Source organism: Bubalus bubalis, chromosome 1, assembly GCF_019923935.1.
Source record: "Bubalus bubalis isolate 160015118507 breed Murrah chromosome 1, NDDB_SH_1, whole genome shotgun sequence".
Lineage (NCBI taxonomy): Eukaryota > Metazoa > Chordata > Mammalia > Artiodactyla > Bovidae > Bubalus > Bubalus bubalis.
The window spans coordinates 44,007,150-44,027,537 of NC_059157.1; the positions used below are offsets into that span (position 1 = coordinate 44,007,150).

Below are 20,388 nucleotides of genomic sequence, written 5' to 3' on the forward strand. Positions count from 1 at the left end.
ATCTGTCTTCCCACCTCAGAAAATTTCTTAGGAAGGAGAGCAGGTTGAACCACAGAGTGTAAACAGACAGACAAGTCCATGAACAGTTGGCTATGGCCCCACCATGGTCTACAGTTTTCTTGGTGCGCTTGTTAATAGGCAAGCGGTAACATGCACCTGTCAATGGGTGCATGCTGGAAAACCATCATATACCCCAAATCATCTCCCTGTATTACAGTGATGGGTTATATCATACAAAACCTTCTGAGAGTCTTTCAGTGCCAAGGAAACCTTAGAAGGTAACCTTGCTGTATGACATCCAGTTACTTCCAAGGTCTAAATGACAACAGGAACCACTAGGAAAATGACACAAGTTGAGATGGTCTAATTTATTAAATTAGTATAGAAAATTATGTCAATAAATAAGATTGCTCTTAGTAAATTTTAAACTTTTTCTTTTTTTGGAAATGGGTCCCCATTCTGGGTAGAAAGGAAGATTCCAATAAATAACAATAAATTCCATGAAACATCCTCATCTCAGAAAAACATAGTCGTCCAAATTTCACAAGCCTTGCGATGTAGAGAGCGTAAGCAACTGGCATGTTCAAACTGTGATCTGCATTTTATACACAATTAAACTTTCTTGGTCTCCAGAAAGCAGGCCTCCGCAGTTCAGCAGCCCACAACCTCAAAGTCCTGAGGTCCACAGCCTCCCACAGCTTGGTCCCCAGTCTCACTGGCATGATAGATACTATCATCTGAGGCAACGCTAACTATTCAATCTGGATCCAGGAACTGCTCTCTCCCAGAGAACTCATCATTAAAATGCAAATAGGTGTTTCCCACATGACTGGTTTAGTGGTGAAACACTGTTCACAGCCCTGACAAGAAAGGGAGCTCCATCAATTGATGCCTTAACCTTCCGGGTGTGATGAGTGCATGGGCCCAGATCTGAGCCTGACATCCTGCCGCCAGCCGCTGGCTCTGATCCTCGCTCTGCAGCAGGCTTATGAGTTAACTGATAGAAGCTGCTGAAGAAATTACAAACAAAAAAGCTGATTTCAGATTCTGCTCACTGCACCCAGCCAGCCCTCACTCAGACTAATTACTTAAATGATTTAAAAATGTATGAATATTCATATGATCATGCTTTTCAAAAAATAAAGCACAGCTGAGGCCATGCCGTCCAATCTTTCCTGCTCTCTCGTGTGGAGCAACTCCACTTGCATGTCTGAAACCCTGAAATGACTGTGAGAGGGGAGGAGTCCTGCGAGGGGTCAGCCCTGGTCCCATGGCCACCTGGCTGCAGCCTGAGACCACCCTGACCCTCAGGGCCCCTCCGGCTGGATGACTGGGGTCACTCTCACACCAAGTACAGTTGGACTCTGATTAAACATCCACAAGCCCATCTGCCCCAGAACAAGGACAGATGCGTCTTCCCTCCCCCAACAGGTCCCCCTGCTGGGCTGACAGCACTCCTGACCTGGATCTCGGGCAGGTGGACGCAGTTCATCCGGGTCGGGAAGGCCTGGGTCTGAGTGTAGGGCTGGGCCTCTGCCTGGACCTGGGCCTGGCTCTACCGTGCTCTGCTGCCGGCCAGCCAGGGCTCGTCCACTTCATCCTGCCCCCCGGGCATCCATGGAAACACCAACACCCCTCGACCCAGCCTGGATTCCAGACAACACATGTGCCTGAATCAGCGCTTCACCCCTCCCTGCGCACCAGGCTCCGCTGACTCCACTCACTGGCGACAACCCCACGCACACACCGTCAGCCCATGGAACACGGATGGCGGCTCACGGCCACATGGACAGTGAAGCTCAGCATGGGTTTTCAGACACCACCATGTACAACAGCTTCATGCTTCAAGACTCCTGCAGTGTGTGTGGCACACACTTCCACAAAAAGTGGGGACGCAGAGGACAAGGGGATTAGATGGGAGGCCTAGGCATGGGCTCGGCCCATGTGGGGATGACAGGAAGAGCTGAGACAACAGGAAAAGACACAGGACACATTGGAGAACTCCATCTGTCACCCCCAGACACCTCAGGACACCCACAACCCCCAGGACCCCTGACCCCCCATGACCCCTGGCATCTCCGAGGTTCCCACATCACGCAGATGAAACCCGCTCCCAACCGGCATCCGGGAGCAGCTGCCCCAGGACCTTAAACCCTGAATGTTGTTTGACCCCGGAAACACCAGGGCCCAGATGTCACGTTTCCGTAACAGTGAAGCTTAAGACACCAGCACCTGAGCTCCCCGCAGCTCTGCGTGTCACCACATGACCCTCAAACAGCACAGAGCAGTTCCCTAGTCACAAAACCCAGGTAGTGCAGTGCCTGATGGAACTTCCTGGTTACCCCCTTGCTCACTCTTTTTTCAACTTGTGGGCAGACACCTCCTTGGAGGAGTGATCCCATGTGTGGATGGAAGCCCCGTGGGGGGCACACGCCACACGCTGCTGGGGGGCCGCTGCTCGGACCCCACCCTCTCAGCTTCTGACCCTGACAACTAGGAAGGAAGGGCTCCCAGAGGCCTCCTTTCATGTGAGGCCTGTTGCACACCAGCTAATTTATCTAAAGCCCATAAAAACATGTCTCAAACATTTCTGAATCCACATCCGGGTGCTGTGGTCTGGGAGCAGTGCCAATTCTCCTCTGGAGACAAGCATCTCCCGCCCAGTGCCCGTCCCATGCTCGGTTCTGATTCTTCTCCTCACTTTTTCATCAAACACTGCAAAGACCAGGCTATGGATCTGTAACCTGCCACCGATGGGCTCCACGGTGTCCATCACAAGATAGGGTGTGCCCACCTGAGGCTCGTGGGACAAGGGGCACTCACCTTCCGGCTCTCCGCAGAGGGTGCACTGTGACTCTGCAAACAGAACAGAGAGAGGCGTTGGTCAGTCCCAGCTCAGCCACAGACTCAGACTCAGTGGCAGCCTGATGGGCAGGCTTGCAACCCAGTCGCCCTGGCTTGCAACCAGCCCTGACTTCGCATCTCAGCAGATTTTATTGTAAAGAAACCACTGTTGCAGGTGTTTTACATGATACAGTTTTTAAATGGCAGCAACTGTGTCAGATGCATCTGCACATACTAAACACACGTTCACAGCTGTACGTGACTCATATTACTCAGCTGAAATAAGGACAATATATTTATCACTCAATATTAATATTGAAAACTTTGATTACAACTCTGTTAGATCTCTCAAGCACAAATAATTATCAGCAAACGTATACGGCTGTGTTTCAGTAAAAACACTCAAATGGACAAGTACCAAGTGCTCACAAAGCAGGCCCACGACTGGGCACCAGGGTCTGCAGGAGGTCCCAGGATCCCCGGGGACACTGCCACGGGCTGCACCTTAGCAGAAGCCAGGCACCTGTGGGCACAGTGGAGGCGGGGCTGCGGGGCTGTCCCCCCAGACCCTGCACAAAGGGCCTCCTTTTCCAGAAGAGCTGCAGCCTGGACAGCAGAGCCGGCTGCACACAGGACTCCCAGCCCTCGGGTCTCTCCCCCTCCCCTTCCCTCCAAATCCAGGCCTAGGGGAAAGCCCCACAGAACAGATATAACACTCCCACCCCAAACAGAGGCCAAGGACCCGCCATGAAGGAGCCCACCCTCCCCAGCTCACCAGGAGCTCCTGCACCCCACCCTCTGCACGCTGCACATACTCAGCTGCTCCGTGTAGGTGGGGCCACCAGCACCGCCTGCATTTAGGGATGTCCCAGGCCCCAGGGGCTCTTGTCACTGTGACAAGGGTCCAGGCGGCCCATTTGCAGGGAGGGGAGGTCACCACTGGGAGCTGACGATGGGGCGGGGGAGGGGTGGCCACAGGGCAGAGGGCTTCATGCCCAGCCCCACACTTGACCCTGACCCACTCTGCCCCTGCTGCCCTGGAAGGGACCAAACACCACCAGGTTTTTACTTGGTACAAGAATCGTGCAATGATAACTGAATTTGCATCAAAACTGACCCACAAATTCAAGACATTCTCAGTGGACTTCATCTCCCTCCAGGTTATCATGTTGTATGTGTTCAGAACCATCCCACAAGTTGAAACCACAGCAACAGCACAATGATGCTGACGATGGTGGTGGCCCAGTAACGGGCACCCTCAGGAAATTCAGATTCTGTGAACCAAGGATCATTCTTCGGTTCAAAGAAGAAGTGGGGAGATGGTATTAGTTGAGCCTGTGGCATATTAACGTCTCCAGAACACAAGTCTTAAGCAAATGCCATTTCAAATTCGATTATTAATGCATTTAGGCCTTAGTCTTTAAAGAATCGTTTCCAGCAAGATGATAGGAATCTGTCATCCGTGTGTCACGCCCAGGACATGCAGTGGCTGGTCCAGCACTGTCTGCATGTCTGACAGGTTCTTCTCCTAAAGATCCGGCATAGCCTTCTGCCACAAGCCGCAGGCACTGGTAACAGGAGGCAGTGAGGGCCCAGCGCATCCAGCAAATGCCTCCTGGGGTAGCCAGCCCGAGCTGAGGTAAACAGTTCCCAGAGCTCCTGACCTCCCACGAGCTGGAGGGAACAAGAAGACGCCGGGAGTGCCGAGCCTGTGTGAGTGGGCACGCTGGTCAGGGCTGATCCTCATCACCAGGGTTGTGACCTCCAGACGTTACCACCTCACCATCAGAAACACACACCAGAATGACAACTGACCCTGGATGGTGACCCAAGTGGACGGTGGGCCATGGACCTCACTGTGATGACACCCACTCTGAACTTCAACACTTGCTGCCTCTCCGAGCACCTCAGAGCTGTGGCCCTGGGACTCCCCACCCAGGGATCCCTACCTCGTGTCTGGGTACAAGGGCCCACGACACAGGGACAAGCCCCATCAGCGCTGGGGATTTGCTGGCAGCTGGGTGCATGGGGCGGATGCGCACACATGGCAGGGCGGGCATATGCTTAGAGTCTGTCCTGCCTGGGGGTCCTGCCCGTGCTCGCAGAGAAGTAGCTAATGTAACATAGATGTCTCCCGGGCAGCAGCGGGGAGGCTCTGGAGCAGGAGGTCCACACGTGAGGTGTCTCCTCTCCCAAGGGTGCGGTGGGTCCATGGACTTGACAGGATCCTGGACACCGTCAGCTCACAGGATGCCCACGTGAGAACACTGACACTCCCAGAAACAGATGAAGACCACCGAGTCCACACCTCCTGTAAATTCCCTGTCACCTGACAGGAATATCTGCCCCCAATTACACCCCATCCTGTCCTGTGCCCTGTGTACAGACAGGAGAAAGGCGGCCTTAGAGAGGCCGATGTGGTTAATGTCACAGAGGCTGGACAATGTGCGGTGAACAGCAGCAGCTCAGAGGAGCGGAAACCACGGCTAGGCTGTGGGAAGCTTCCCAGGAACTTACTTAGGCAGTGAACTGTAGCACTGGGGCTTCCTTGGCCAGGGGCAGGGAGGGACAGGCACCAGGCCCAGGGCCCGAGGCCCCCGTGTGGGAAGTCGTAGGAGAGGCCACAGCTCTGGACGGAGCGGGATGCTCACGGCTCATGTTGTGGCAATGAGTGGACTTGGGGTTAGCAGGTGCGGCTCACGGGGCTTTTTGGGGGTCGTTTCTCCCAAATAAGAGGGGCTGTCAGTGTCTGTGATCTGGGACCTTCCTCTCCTCCCCAGGGCTCAGTCAGCAGCGGGAGGAGCCATGGCAGAGAGAGAAACTGGGCTCACTGGTCTAAACCATGAAGCATCTTAAATGAGGCAGTCTGGGGAGGGGTAGGATGGTCAAGGGATGAAGGGAGGATGTAGGAGGGTGGAAAGAGTGATTTGGCACCAGGCAACGTGACAGAGGGGGTGCAGCCTGGACCCCTGACCATGGGCTCAGGGGACCTAAACCCTGGGGACGCTGGGCTGCTGCTGGGCTTCATGTCACTCGGGATTTGCTGTAAAGCAGCTAATTCACAGGCAAGTATGTATGCAGATATGGCCACTCAGGTGGGGGGGCTTCCTCTGAATTGGGGCTGCGAGGTCTGTGAAAGCCCTGACCCTCCAGCTTGGTTTCCCATCTGGTCCTCGTCTAAAAGGTGGGTTGTGCTGCTGCTAAAGTGGATTGAACACGCACAGACCAGGCACTGAGTGGGGCTTTGTGGGTGAGGTTCTGGCTCTGTGTTTTCAGGCTTCTGCCTCCCTGTGCTCAGACACATCCCCAAGCCCTGTGCCAGCTGATCACATCCTGGAATCCCGTGACAGGAAAGGTGGGATCCCGTGGGCCCACGGGATTCTGTCTGTGTTATCACCTTCTTCCCCAGAGACCCCCGGTAAAGACTCCGGCAGTGATGAGGGAATAAACGTGATGCATTGTGAGTTCATCATCATTAGTGCAGAGTCTCATTTAAATTAGGAGACAACTACACTCACATATGCTAATTGACACGAGAGAGAGAAATCTGTCCCTGCTCCAGGTGCACCCCGGAGAACTCGCCTGTGCCCACGCTGCAGGTCTGGCCCGCTGGAGCTAGTTCGTTCTCCTGTGTGAGTGCACACGTGTTCTCATCCTTACGCGGAGAGAGACGCCGGTGTGAACCCAGAAAGTGTTCTGCAGTGGAGCTGCTTGTCTCAGGCCTGTGAGTGAGTTAGTCACCTCCCCCCTCTCCCACCTGCCCGCCCTTCTCACGAGGTGACCCAGGGGTGAGCTGACAGCAGCTCCCCAGGGAGCCCCGGGGGGGGCAGCTGACGCTCAGAAGCCCTGCAAGTGCCCTGCCAAGCTTGCTGGCACAGACCCGTGAGGCCACCAGGGCTGCAGGCAAAGCTGACTTCAAGATCACTGAGAAGAGGGCAGCCCTTTCCTGAGGCTTCTTCTTCCCATCAGTGCTCCATCAGCAGGAAGCAGATGGGGTCCCGGTGCTCCAAGAAGGCGGTCGGCCAGGGGCAGGGCGCAGGGCACCCGCTGCGGCAGAGAAGGGTGACCTGGGAGACCAGAGCTGGGGGCGTGGTATGAGCCAGGGGTGTGGCCTGGGCTGCGGGAGTGGCTTGGGCAGGGGGCGTGGCCTGAGGGGTTGTGTGACCGACGCTTTAGCTGAGGCATGGCCTGGGGAGAGGAGTGGCTTGGATTGGGGGAGTGGCCTGAGATGGAGGGCGTGGCCCAGGTGGGAGGGGGCGTGGTCTCAGAGGGTTGGGCCGTGGGCTGTGCCAACCGCATTCATTGACTGTGCCTGTGCCCAGTCTGCCTTCACTCCCCCAGGGCCGGGAATGAAGGGGAGGCGGACCCTTCGTCTCCGAAGTCTCAGGGCAGCCGGGAGTCAGGACACAGGATACTCCGCGTGCTCTCACAGGGAGGAGGTCCACAGCAAGAGCCCCACAGGCCAAACACCCCTCGAGGAGCCAGGCATGCTCTCCAGACACGCAGAGGGCACGGTGATATGGCGCTCACTCACCCGTGCACTTGGGGTGATGCTGCGTGATTCAGGAACAACATGGCTTCATGGCAAAACATGGAGCAGCTATATGACACAACTATGTGCTAATATGACAACATGTGATATGATAACAGGACATACACACATACATACAGGCATGACATGGCTGTATGACACCACTACATGGTAATACATATAACATACATGACGACACAACTATAGACAATATATGCTCGATGACAGCATGACTGTAAGACAGCACAACTTATAATAACATGACAAAAGGACAGCACGACTATGGTCACACAGGACAGGTCACAGCATGGCCCTACAATGCCATCGTGGTATATGATAATATGACCGTAAGACAACAGGACTATTTGAGAGTATCACCTGACAAAATATAATACCTCAAGAAACCTGACTATTCATCAACAAGGAACACGTGAATAAATCGTAATTTGCTCATTCTATGCAATCTTGTGTACTAAACTGGAAAAACTCTGAAACATTAAAAAATAGAGAGTCAAGGGTTGAACACTGCATCTTCCAATTACTAAAGCACTGTCTTTAATATCATTCAACAAATATGTATAGAGAGCCTACTGGGTGCGAGAATTTATGCTGGGTGGTAGGCACTGATAATATTATACTGTGACACGTGGTTCTGTGTATTTATAAATATATGGGGAAGCCTAGAATAGTAAACAGCAGATTTCACCAGAAGTTATTTCTAAGTAATAGCAGTGTATAGCAGGAGGCTGGTCGTAGGGGTTAGGTGGGAGACAGAGAGGATGAAATGAGTTCTTGGTGAACGTGTGTGAATTTGTAATTGGAAAGGCACTCTTTAAAATGCACACAGGTTAAGAATAAAGGAAAACAATATTTCTGGCACAAAGTCCATCTATAAATATTAGCTGTTAATATTACCATCATCTGAGTTTGTCTTTGTTCCAATTTCAAAGCACAGGACACAATTTGCCTATGAAAGGGGGAGCAGTGGATTCCACCCCCAGGGCTGGTCCAGCACTGAATGACGTCATCACGTAACTCCTCCCCCAAACCTCGCACATGCTGATCAATCACCAAATGTTAGGAATGCCCAGGGTTGGCAAGAGTGACCTAGGTTTGGCAGGAGGAGCAGGCCTTGTCTAGATGGTGGAACCCTTTCGGGGAAGGATAGCGTATGTCTCTGGGGAAGGAATCATCACACAAGTTTGTTTCTAATCATTTTCAAAATATTTTGTCAAGAAGACGACTTCTATGTGTAGTGTCTCTCACCTGCTCAGGAGCCACATCACCTGTGAGCTCACACCTCTGCTTACCGCTTTCCAGCTGTCAACGCCCCCCCCCCTTCCCCACAATGCCATGGTTGACTTTGGAACATTTCTGGGGAGCTGACCTACCCTCCAAGGCAGCTTGATTTAAGGAAGTTAAATGATTTCTTAGAATCTCTCCAGAAAAACAGGGTCCTAAGATTATATTGTAGCCCACCAGGCTCCTCCATCCATGGGATTCTCCAGGCAAGAATACTGGAGTGGGTTGCCATTTCCTTCTCCAAGATTATTCAATTCAAATGCATGCTCACTGCCAGGCAGAGATGCTCTGGGACACAAAGTGATCCAAGAGTAAGTGTTCCCAATGTAGCACTGACAGGCCACTCTATTTTCACATCATTTTTATCTATGAATTCAATGCTGCTTAGGACTTCGATTTTATTAATTCCCAGAACTACTGGACGCAAGTGACTAGATTATTTTTCTTTTTTAAAATTAATTTTTATGAAGTATAGTTGCTTTACAATGTGGTAGTTTCTGTTGTACAGCAAACTGAGCCAGATATATGTATGAATATATCCCCTCTTTTTCGGATTTCTTTCCCATTTAGGTCACCACAGAGCACTGAGAAGAGTTCTCTGAGCTGTACAGTAGGTTCTCACCAGTTATCTATTTTATACATGGTATCAATAGTGTATATGTATACTACTTTCATTCAGCCAGGAAGACAGATGCCCAAAGAGATGAAGGCATTCTCCTCTGGCTGATCGTGTGGGCAAGGTGGCTGTAAGGACCAGGGATCTATTAATATTTCTGGGTGACAGATGCTCCTGAGACGCACCCATGACACCTAAGGATTCTGGACATGGGAGGCTCCTGCCATTTTTTTTCTCAGCACTGACTAAATACTCAAGGGCGCGAGCAGTCCTCTCCCATCTACTCCACTGTCCTCACAGAAATGGCATGAAGACGCGATGCTAAACTTAATTTCTTGTTTTCCAAGGAGCTGCCCCAGTTCAGTCTCTTCAATATCACAAGCTGCCACAACAACCTCTCTCCTAAAAACGTGACATCCCCCAGGCCCTGCTCTTGACCCACTGCTTGTCTCACTTTTCAAGGCTTCTTTGGGTATGTTCACTTAATTACATGACTTGAAGGACCCGTCATGTGTGCTGACAACATGCTCCAAGCTCAGATGCACAGACCCAGAGCTGCTGGTGCCGAAGGCCCCCCAGCCCCCCAGGTGCCTGCTTCCAGCAGAGATGCCACTCCCACCATCTGGACCTGGACAGCCTCCTGTGTTTGCCTCCTACCCACGTCCACCCCACTGCTGCACCAAAGTCCCCATGCTGGTCACACTGTCACCTCTGCCCTGTCTGTCATCGTGTCTCGCACCCCTCCTGAGGACCAGCCTCAATCGACACACCCCACTGACCAGGTGCCCCGAGGTGAACCAGCTACCTCTTCCTATGGGCCCTGAGGGTCTTTACACTTCAGTCAATGGTTTAGGGGGGTTGTCTCCCCTCTAGCTGGGCTGTGTGGAGTCCACAGCTAGGCATTCCTTGCACTCATATCAGGTATTTCTCAGAATTAGAAGAGTCTTTGAAAATGGAGATTCCATTCCTCTTTTGAAGAGGAAATCTCCCCAAGGTTTACACTGTATTACAATCAATCCCTATTCATCAATCTAACAGTATAAGCTGACATTCCTTAAGTAGTTTGTGCCACACCAACTACATTTACATAAATATTTAGTCATTCATCTGACTAATATCTCCCTAGGGACCTAGTCACATATATATGTACACACATATATACATGCATACCTAAATATATGAGTATGTATATGATGCAAATATGTGTAAATACATAATATATAAACACAAACATAAATACATACATTTTTATACACATGTAATTATACAAATGCTTCTACTGTCTGTATGCCTTCTGTGCTCTGATTGGCACAGACACAGAGATGGACACATACACACACACGCATGCACGTGTTTGCACTGAGAATCCTTGTGATGTAGAATGGTACATTCATAGGTGCTCATAAGCATTTAATGATGCTTTGAGAAATAGATGTTCAGTCAAATGCCATATCTATTTCTGATAATCTCACACAGAAAATAAATATTAGCCTCGTGGGACATGAGCTATTTTATCATTGTCAAACTAAAGGAAATTTGTATGAAATACCAAAAGAACCCAATAGTCTGCAACCCTGTGACAACCAGGAGACCCAGGATGGGCACCCCAACAGGAGCCCCTTAGTAATGAGGGTCCAAGGTTGCTGCAGGGTGACTTTCAGTTCCCTGAGCTGCAAATACCTCCACTAGAACCTTCTGTAACAAATATCCTTGCCCTGACATCAGTGCATCCTTAGTTTGTCCCAAAGTGTCAGCAAAATGGCACTTATTTTGAAGCCTCTTCCTTTGTTTGTGGCAAGGTACTCATCTATTACAGCAGGACTCACAGGAGCTGATAAGCGAGGCGCCGTTCAGCATCATGGACAAAGGCGGTTCCTTATTGTCAAGTCTGGGCTCATTACTCAGGCTGTCACACAGAAAGAGCTCCACTGCAAAAGTTAGAACATCCTTTGCCAGGTGACGGCTGTCACACTTCAGCTCCACCTGAATTGGTATCTTCTATTTTTTGACTTATCATAACCTATTTTCCCCCATTTTTGGCATGTGTATGCAGTGGAAGAAGTTGAAAGGGAGTTAAACCTACCTTAAGAAAAAGTATAGAGTGTTTAAAATGTTTCTGAATTTAGCTTGAATTTATTTTTCAAAGAGAACAAGTCTTTGTGATAGTTTAGACTGTATAAAATCTCTCTCTAAATTGGAGCCAAACATAGCTACAGTGCAAGTCTTGTCACCAGATCTGAGAAGCTGAATGTGATTTAAAATATGGGCACCCAAACCATACTCCATGCTGCACCCCAATGCACAACAGTGTGAGTGGCCCAACAAATTCAGAGCATCTGCCTGGTGAAGAGGCCGAGGAGAAACAGGTAACATCAATAGAGAGGAACAGAGGAGGGGAAGAGGGACGCAGGTCTGAGCAGTAGCTGATGATCCAGAAGCATCACCACTTCACCTTTTAATTTTCATGAACACGACTGTGATTAGTAGGAAAACTGTTTCTCTACTTCCAGGTTTTATTGAAAATTTCTAGGACTCTTACATTTTTAGGTTAGTTCTCTGCTTCATTTACCAATTTCATTGGGACCACTTCCCGAACACTGAAGTGACCAAATGCTATGCAGTGATGACAAAGAGTTTAGAAGACATACAAGAGCCCTACTCATGGCACACTTAGAATATTGAGAAGGTCAAATGTGTTCATCTGAATTGAAAGGTAGTATTGATAATATATAAGTAACAGGAACAAATTTCAACAAAAGTCTCAATGTGGAAATTAAAACTGTTCTGATTCTGTTAATAGGTCCATTTCCTAAATGATAGAGCCTTCACCTCTTAGCACGGAGCAGAAGCACCTACCCTCCAGGTTAAACCAGAACCACACTAGACCACTCCGTGCTCACAGACCAAGTCAGGACCCTTCATCCATGTATCCTTCATGAAGTGTATCCTTCTGCTCCCCCTCTGAAAATGACTACTCATTCTTTTCCTTTAGTGATTTTTTTTATGATAACAAATCTATTCAGATACCATTCGTGTGCCATACACTTTTCCCCCTTAAGCTCACTTCACTGCTTTCCAGCATATTTACAGTTTCACAGCCATCGCCACCATCAGTCTTAGAGCATTTTCATCCTGTACCATCTAGCAGTCAACCTCCAGTCCCTCATCAGCTCAGCCCCTGGCAGTCATGCCACTAATCTAATTCTGTACAGATCTGCCAATTCTCAACACTTCATGTAGATCAGTTCTATAACATGTGGTTGTGATAGGTGACTGGCTTCACTTAGAAAAATGTTTTCAAGGTTCATCCATGGTATAGCCTGTGTCAGTACTTCCTTTTGTTTGGTTGCTAAATAATATTCCATTTAATGGATATACCATGATTTATTTATCCATTTTATGGTGGGCACTTGAGCTATTGGTATTTTGGGCTATTATGAACAATGCCTCTATAAACATTTGTGAACTGGTTTTTGAGTGCACATATGTTTCATTTCTCTTGGGTATATACCATGAAATGGAACTTCTGGTAACAGGCTAATCCTATGTCTAGCATTTTAAGGAAATACCATCCTGTTTTCTGAAGTGGCTACACCATTTACATTCCAGTTCAGTTCAGTTACTTAGTCATGTCTAACTCTTTGCAACCCCATGGACTGCAGCATGCCAGACTTCCCTGTCCATTACCAACTCCCAGAGCTTACTCAAACTCATGTCCATCGAGTTGGTGATGCCACCCAACCATTTCATCCTCTGTCATCCCCTTCTCCTTCTGCCTGCAATCTTTCCCAGCATCAGGGTCTTTCCCAAGGAGTCAGTTCTTCGCATTAGATAGCCAAAGGACTGGAATTTCAGCATCAGCATCAGTCCTTCCAATGAATATTCAGGACTCATTTCCTTTAGGATGGACTGGTTTGATCTCCTTGTAGTCCAAGGGACTCTCAAGAGTTTTGTCCAACACCACAGTTTAAAAGCATCAATTCTTTGGCGTTCAAATTTCTTTATAGTTCAACTCTCACATCCATACTTGACTACTGGTAAAACCATAGCTTTGACTAGATGGACCTTTGTCAACAAAGTAATGTCTGTGCTTTTTCATATGCTGTCTAGGTTGGTCAACAAACTATCGAAATTCTTAAAGAGATGGGAATACTACTCCATCTTACTTGCATCCTGAGAAATCTGAATGCAGGTCAAGAAACAACAGTTAGAATTGGACAGGGAACAACAGACTGTTTCCAAATCAGAAAAGGAGTATGTCAAGGCTGTACACTGTCACCCTGCTTATTTAACTTACATGCAGAGTACATTAAAGGTCCTGGTGAGCACAAGGTTTTGTTTGTGCCCTCCAAGAGTCTGTTTCCCCAGTCCTGTGTAAATTCTGTAATCAAATCCCAGTGCCTCCAAAGTCAAATTCCCTAGGGGCTCTCAGTCCCTTTGCCTGGTCCCCAGGTTGGGAAATCTGTTGTGGTTCCTAGAACTTTCTTAACAGTGCCGGAATTTCTTTGGCATAATTGTTCTGTAGTTTGTGGGTCATCTGCTTGGAGGCTCTATGGAGGTTAATGGCAGCCTCCTCCAAGAGGCTTAGGCCACAGGCTGTGTGACTAGGTCTCCTGCACCCCTGCCCCTGCGGTAGGCCACTGCTGACCCATAACTCCACAGCAGACACTCAAATACAGTTCTGGCTCAGTCTCTGTTGGGCCTCTGGGTCCTGGTGTGCACAAGGTCTTGTTTGAGCCCTCCGAGCACCTCTGGTGGGTCTGGGATTTGATTCTAAATGTGATTTCGCCCCTCCAACTGTCTTGCTGGGGCTTCTCCTTTTCCCTTGGATGTGGGTTATCTTTTTTTCGTGGGATCCAACATTCTCCTGTCGATGGTTGTTCAGCAGTGGGTTGCAATTTTGGAGTTCGTGCAGGAGAAGATGAGCCCACGTCCTTCCACTCCGCCATCTTCTCGCCCAGTCCTCACAGCAGTTTATGAAGGCTTCAGTTTCTCCACAGTCTCACCAGCACTTGTCATTGTCTGTATCTGATTACAGTCATCCTAACGGGTAAGAAATGCTGTCCCATGATGCTTAGATTTGCATTTCTCTGATGGATACTCATGTGAGCATCTTTTCAACTGCTTATTTGCTCCGTGCACATCTCCTTTGGAAAAGTATCAATTCAAGTCCTTTGTTCATCCTTTTATTGGCTTATTGTCTCTTTTTATTGAGGAGTTCTTTGTAATTTCTACACATAATTTCTTATCATATATTTAATTTGCAAACAATTTCCCCATTTTGTGTGTTCTCTTTTCCCTTTCTTGATAGTGACCCTTAAAACACAAACATTCTTAATTTCAATGAAGTTCAACTAGTCTTTTTTTCCCTTCTTTGCTTGTGCTTTTGGTGTCTCATCTAAGAAACCATTACTTAATCTAAGATCACAAAGATTTAAGCTTATGTTGTTTTATAATTTTAGCTCTTACATTTAGGTCTTCAATGCGTTTTGAGTCAATTTCTGTACATAGTGTGCTAGGGGCTCCACTTCATTCCTCTGCGCATGAATTTTTAGGTTCCACCACCATCTGGTGAAGTCCTGGTCATTCTTTAACATTTGTTTTAATTACCAGTCCTTCTAGGAAGTCAGCTTTAACTGCTCCATGATGAATTTATGCCCTCCCCCCACTATTTGTGTTTCATCTCTTTCACGTGGAACTTCAGAGGTGAGGACCTGCTCCCCATCCTTTATTCCCTTCCTCAATTAACAATTTCCCAAACATTTTATGTACTCACTGTGTTGCTGGCCCCACACCAAGTACTGGGAGTATATTTTCAGGGAGAGACAAACATGCAAGCAAAACAAAATATGATAGTAAAAGGAAGTGAAAAATGGGGGAGTAACCTCTGAGTTTTCCGGAGGGGTGTGTGTGTCAGGAATAGCTCTGCAAAGACCAGAAAGACTGAGATGGTATTTGAAGCTTTGAGAGAGGTTTCCATTCCTTCCTTCCTTCATTCATTGTGACCTCTCCCCCAGGGCTTACCTTAAGTGACAGAGGTGTCTACAAATCAAGGAATCACAAGGATAAACAGAATACATGAGCCATGACCCATGCGCCCAAGGGCAGGTGTGAAGGCCCACACAGGAGAAGATGCCCTAACTCTGTGAGCAGGGATGGCTCCTTGAGAAAGGAGCTAAAGTGACATTTAAGAGGAAATAAGATACAGAGGCATTGCAGGGAGAAGGAACATTATATAAGAAGCAAGTGCTGTCAGCCACACAGGTAGGGTGGGGGAGCCTCAGAGAAATCACGGAGGTAACCAAGGCCCCGGGCCAGGTCCACAGTCGGGGCTGTGGCCACGGCTCCAGGCATTTTCTCCTGTGCCCACACCCAGGTCTGAGCAGGCAGCACGACGCAGTGGCTCACTAGGGCCTTCCTCTCTGACCTGCACCACCTCCACTCTCCAGCATCCCTGAGACCTGCTCCTCTCCCTGCCTCTGCCCACCACCACACGTGCCAGCCCAGCTCTGTGCCTGGGTCCCCAGAGCTCTGCCAGCAAATTGGATAAACTAATTAGTACTTCCATGTTAATTAATTTTCTGTTGTTTATATAAGCTATGAGATTTCTGTTCTTGTGATGGTCCCTTTAGGTAAGTTTATCTACAAACAAATTAAATCCCATTACACCAAATTATACTGGAATGTCAATCATCAGAGCGAGTCTTAAATGCATGTCTTTCCCTGCAGCACCCTCAGAGGTAATCTCATACCATAAAGAAACACCTAAAATAGAGGTAACACTGGTAATTGATGCACGCTGTCATATTAAAACTTCAAAAAGATTTATTAGAAAAGTCATTTGAACACTGTGACAGCTATATTTTTTGCTACATTCCTAAACTGTGAAAATTTAATCACCAGAATTAAGAGTATAAGTAACACTAAACTTTAAAATTGAACAAGGCCAATCTGAGTGTTTCCAGAATTGATTAGTTCTCTACCACTTACATGATTTTTGCCAGCTTAAATCTAAATCACACTCTTTCTCTGAGAAATTAAAATTATACAGTTAATGCAAGCATTTTCTATTAGTTAAAATAGAGTACTAAGTCCAATGCAGAATAAAAGAATTCAGAAGCTGACTGGTTCACACCCTGGAGAGAATTGCATCAGAGAACTCCCCAGTGAACCATATTCTACCTGCTCCTGTGTCCATGTAGGTAGGTGTCCTAAGGGGCAATCTGTAATAACTTCCAGGAAGAAATAAATAATACTTTAAAATTGGAGATAATTCCTAAACCCAGTACCGTAAAAATCCAGTATTAAAAAAGCGAATGTACCACATTGGTTATAAACACTGTGTTTCACTTCCCTGGTGGCTCAGTCGGTTAAGAGTCCACCTGCAATGTGGGAGGCCTCGGTTCGGTCCCTGGGTCAGGAAGATCCGCTGGAGAAGGAAATGGCAACTCACTCCAGTATTCTTGCCTGGAGAATTCCATGGAGAAGCCTGGTGGGCTACAGTCCATGGGGTCACAAAGAGTCGGACACGACTAAGTGACTAACTTTCAGTTTTCACCACACAGGTTAAATCACTGTGTACTCACTCACTTGAAAGCATACACGAAGCTCCCACCAAATGATCTGCTTGTTCTAAGAGATGAGTTAATTCTCATCATCTCTCCCCTGCAGTCCATGGGGTCCCAAAGAATCAGACACAGAGACTGAACAACAAAGCTTTTCCATCAACGACGCCTAACAAAACCAAATTCCTTAGCCATCTCAATCAGACCCAAATTACTGAACGTAAATTTTTTCTCTTTATCTTTTAAATTATGAAAGTATGATAACACATTTACAGGAGACTTGGAAAATACAGAACAAAGCTACATATGGTTCCACTATATGTCACAATTATTTTTAAGTAGCTAAATAAAGATTTTTAATTGGAGTTTCAATATCAGACTGAAAAAGTAATAGAATGGACAGAAAAGTAGAATGTATTAGCAGTAGACCTGAAAAGTACTATGAACCAATTCAACATGATTAAGATTTATACAATTTTCACACAACAGCAGGGTACAAATTCTATTTGAGTTCCCATAGACTATAAACAGGAGACACTGGAACATATCCAGAGACATAAAACAAGGTGCAAAAATTTCATGTTTTAAAGGTATTGAAATCATACAGAGTCTGTTCTCTTAGGACTGTGGAATTATGTTAGAGATTAATATCAAGAGATATTTGAAAAGGACTGGCGACCTGAGGGGGTATACACCTGATGCTTGAAGGCAGGAGGAGAAGGAGATGACAGAGATGAGACGGTTGGATGGCATCACTGATTCAATGGACATGAGTTTGAGCAAGCTCTGGGAGACAGCGAAGGACAGAACCTGCTGCAGTTCATGGTGTCGCAGAGTCAGACATGACTTAGCGACTGAACAACAACAATAAATTTGAAAATAACCCACATATTTTCAGCACTGAACATAATTTTAAACCTTGTACACATACACTTGCATTTCTTATTTGGAAAATGAGGCCACGCCCATCTTTACATCCCACTCCCTGGCCCACAGCAGGTGCTCCATGAGTGTCACGTAAACGCCTGAGAAGAGTAAGAAATCACCAGCATCTGGCACTTTCCTTGCAACTCTGAGACCATAAGCTTTTTGAGAGTAGAAACCTTGTCTTATCGTCCTTGTGGTTAATTCTGCCACCATAATGCCTGAAAAGTACTGTATACCCCCAAACTGTCATTTTGATTAATTGATTAGCTTGAATCTGCCTTCAAATTAATTAATATCAGGACAGCATACAGGAAGGAGAAACCAAGGCTGATAAAGTAACACGACTGAAGTTAGGAAAACACCCTCAGTGCTCTCAGTGCCGAGGACCACGCTCCTGCTTCTCTCTGCCTCACACTTCACTTGCTGCGGAACGGAGCAGGCAGGTGGTGATCACAGATCCCCTGCCCACAGTTCAGCTGGTTTTATTCTTAGAATTCCAACCAGTAATTATCCTGCTTCACCCAGGGAAAACCGAACCATCGCCACAAACCCTCTACAGTCGTCACAGAGGTGCTCTAACCACCGGCCGCCCTGTGCACACACTGTCCTCCCCTTGAGAATTCTCAGCCTGGGAACTCCAGCGAATCAGGCCCCTCCACGGTCTGGGCTGCACGTGGCTTTCAGCAAATCGTATTTTCCCTAATATCAGCCTGTCAAGAAGTTAGCTGGTAAGCATGGTTGTATTACTGGGTCTCTCTTCTCCTGCTTCCAGAGAGAAAGAGGAAGCAGAGTTCAGCAGTTTCCTTCTTAGGCAATGATTTTTTTCCATAGAATGTTGAGCTTTTAGTTGTGCCGTAGAGGAAAGAGAAATGTCATCCACTCACGAACTGGTTCAAAGTCACTCTCCTCCTTCCCAACATGTACACTAGTCGCTGTTACATCTCACTGTGAGATGAAAAACAGCGTCTCTGTGTCGAATACATGTCTCCTCTCTACCTCGATTTCTCATTACTTTCCATCGGCTAAGACAGAGCAGAGTTTATCTCCTAATTAGCTACTACTGTTGACTTCATTCTGTTTACTTTATGTCCAATTCAAGGAAAATACGACCTTTTTCAAGGGAGAGAGAGAATGACGTATTGGCAGTTACGAGAGAGGCTGTGATGGCTGGGCGGTGTGGCGTTAGCCAGTGGAGCCTAAGGAGGGAATTGCATTTACAAAAGGTACTGGTGGTTCGAGAACAATTCGGGGAAGCCCGACTCGGGTAACGTGGATTATTCCAGAGCCAGCGCTCCCAGTCTGAAGCAGACATGCCTGCTGTGGTTATTACTTCACATTTAGGGTGACTACGTATATCTGAGAATCCCCACCCGACAGGACCAACACACCTTGTCAAGCCCCCATGGACACACGCACACTGCAAATGCACTCCCTTCTGCCCACATACGCGCTCTGGAAACAGAGAAACAGTGAAGAGACTCCTGCCATAAATGAGTAGGAAACCAGCATCTGGAACGATGCACCGCCAGCCTCCTTCCTGGTGCTGTGAGCAGTGCAGATCCAAGGCGCCGCACGTGAACCCACCTATGAAGGTTCCCGGACGAGTCTCCCACAAGCCCGCACGTGGACAGCAGCCTGTCAGGAGGACTGCTAACAAGCACACTGATTTGAACTCACAGATTCTTTTATCTTCACATTAGATGTTCGGACCTTGTTCTTCTTTCTGAAGCTGAGACGCTCCAGTGATGACCCTTCCACTCCACCCACTGTGACCACATTTTTATTAACGCAACACAGTTCTTCCCTTGATGATGGTACAGATGTAGGTTATTTTTCCTTTTGACTTTTGACAACTTTCATGATGCTCTGAGAAGTTAGCAGGAGAATTTATGAGCAAGACTGTCATCTCGAAATGGAACAGTATGTCATCTCTAAAGGTCTGTTCCAGTGAATTTGAGTCGGGGTGGGGGAGTTGGTGCATGGGCCCTGATGAAGTTCAGATTGTGGCCATGGACATGAAGCAACAACAGCAGCAGATGGCTTTCAATTCATTAGAGAATATTATGTATAATTCAAGGCTAATTAGAAAATCTTGACAGTAGGAAGAAGAGCAAAGATTCACGTAGTCATTCACTTTGCACAGATTCATTGAACGTCTGCCATGCAGGTGTCGAGACTCGGTCCAGATTGCTGAGCGGAAGGAACACTGTCCTGTCAAGGGCAGCCCAGCTGGCCGAGGGCACACACAGTGCAGTGCCCAATCCTCCCTGAAGGTGGGTTGCCTCCTGCCCACAGCTCCGGATGCAGCCCCGGGGTCACAGTGACCTCGGGGTGTCAGACAGAAAGAGCCCTGAGCTAGTTCTCGAGGACGTGGGAGCATCTCATCACAGGCAGATGCTGCTTGGTCGTGTTTGTGGGATTACAGTCAGAGCAACTCCAGGAAACAAAAAAGCAAACTTCCAGACTCAGCATCATTGGTGACTGCTTACTTATTTTGCAGTAATTGTGGGCAAATCAACCATTTCTTTTCATCTGATACTTTGCATGAGAGCAGAGCCAACAGGTGGAGGGGAAGTGATGAAAGGAAAAAATGTGTGATGGGA

General features: G+C 47.8%; 1 protein-coding gene across 7 annotated transcripts in view; it reads right to left on the bottom strand.

Moving 5' to 3' along the window:
- DLGAP2 (DLG associated protein 2) overlaps positions 1–20,388 on the bottom strand; it is a 635,944-nt gene that overhangs the window by 265,879 nt on the left and 349,677 nt on the right. For all 7 annotated transcript variants that reach the window (XM_044939120.2, XM_044939128.2, XM_044939133.2 and 4 more), the window contains one exon: positions 2,824–2,856. In XM_044939120.2, the coding sequence (XP_044795055.1) occupies positions 2,824–2,856 (33 nt within the window). The remainder of the gene's footprint in view (positions 1–2,823; positions 2,857–20,388) is intronic.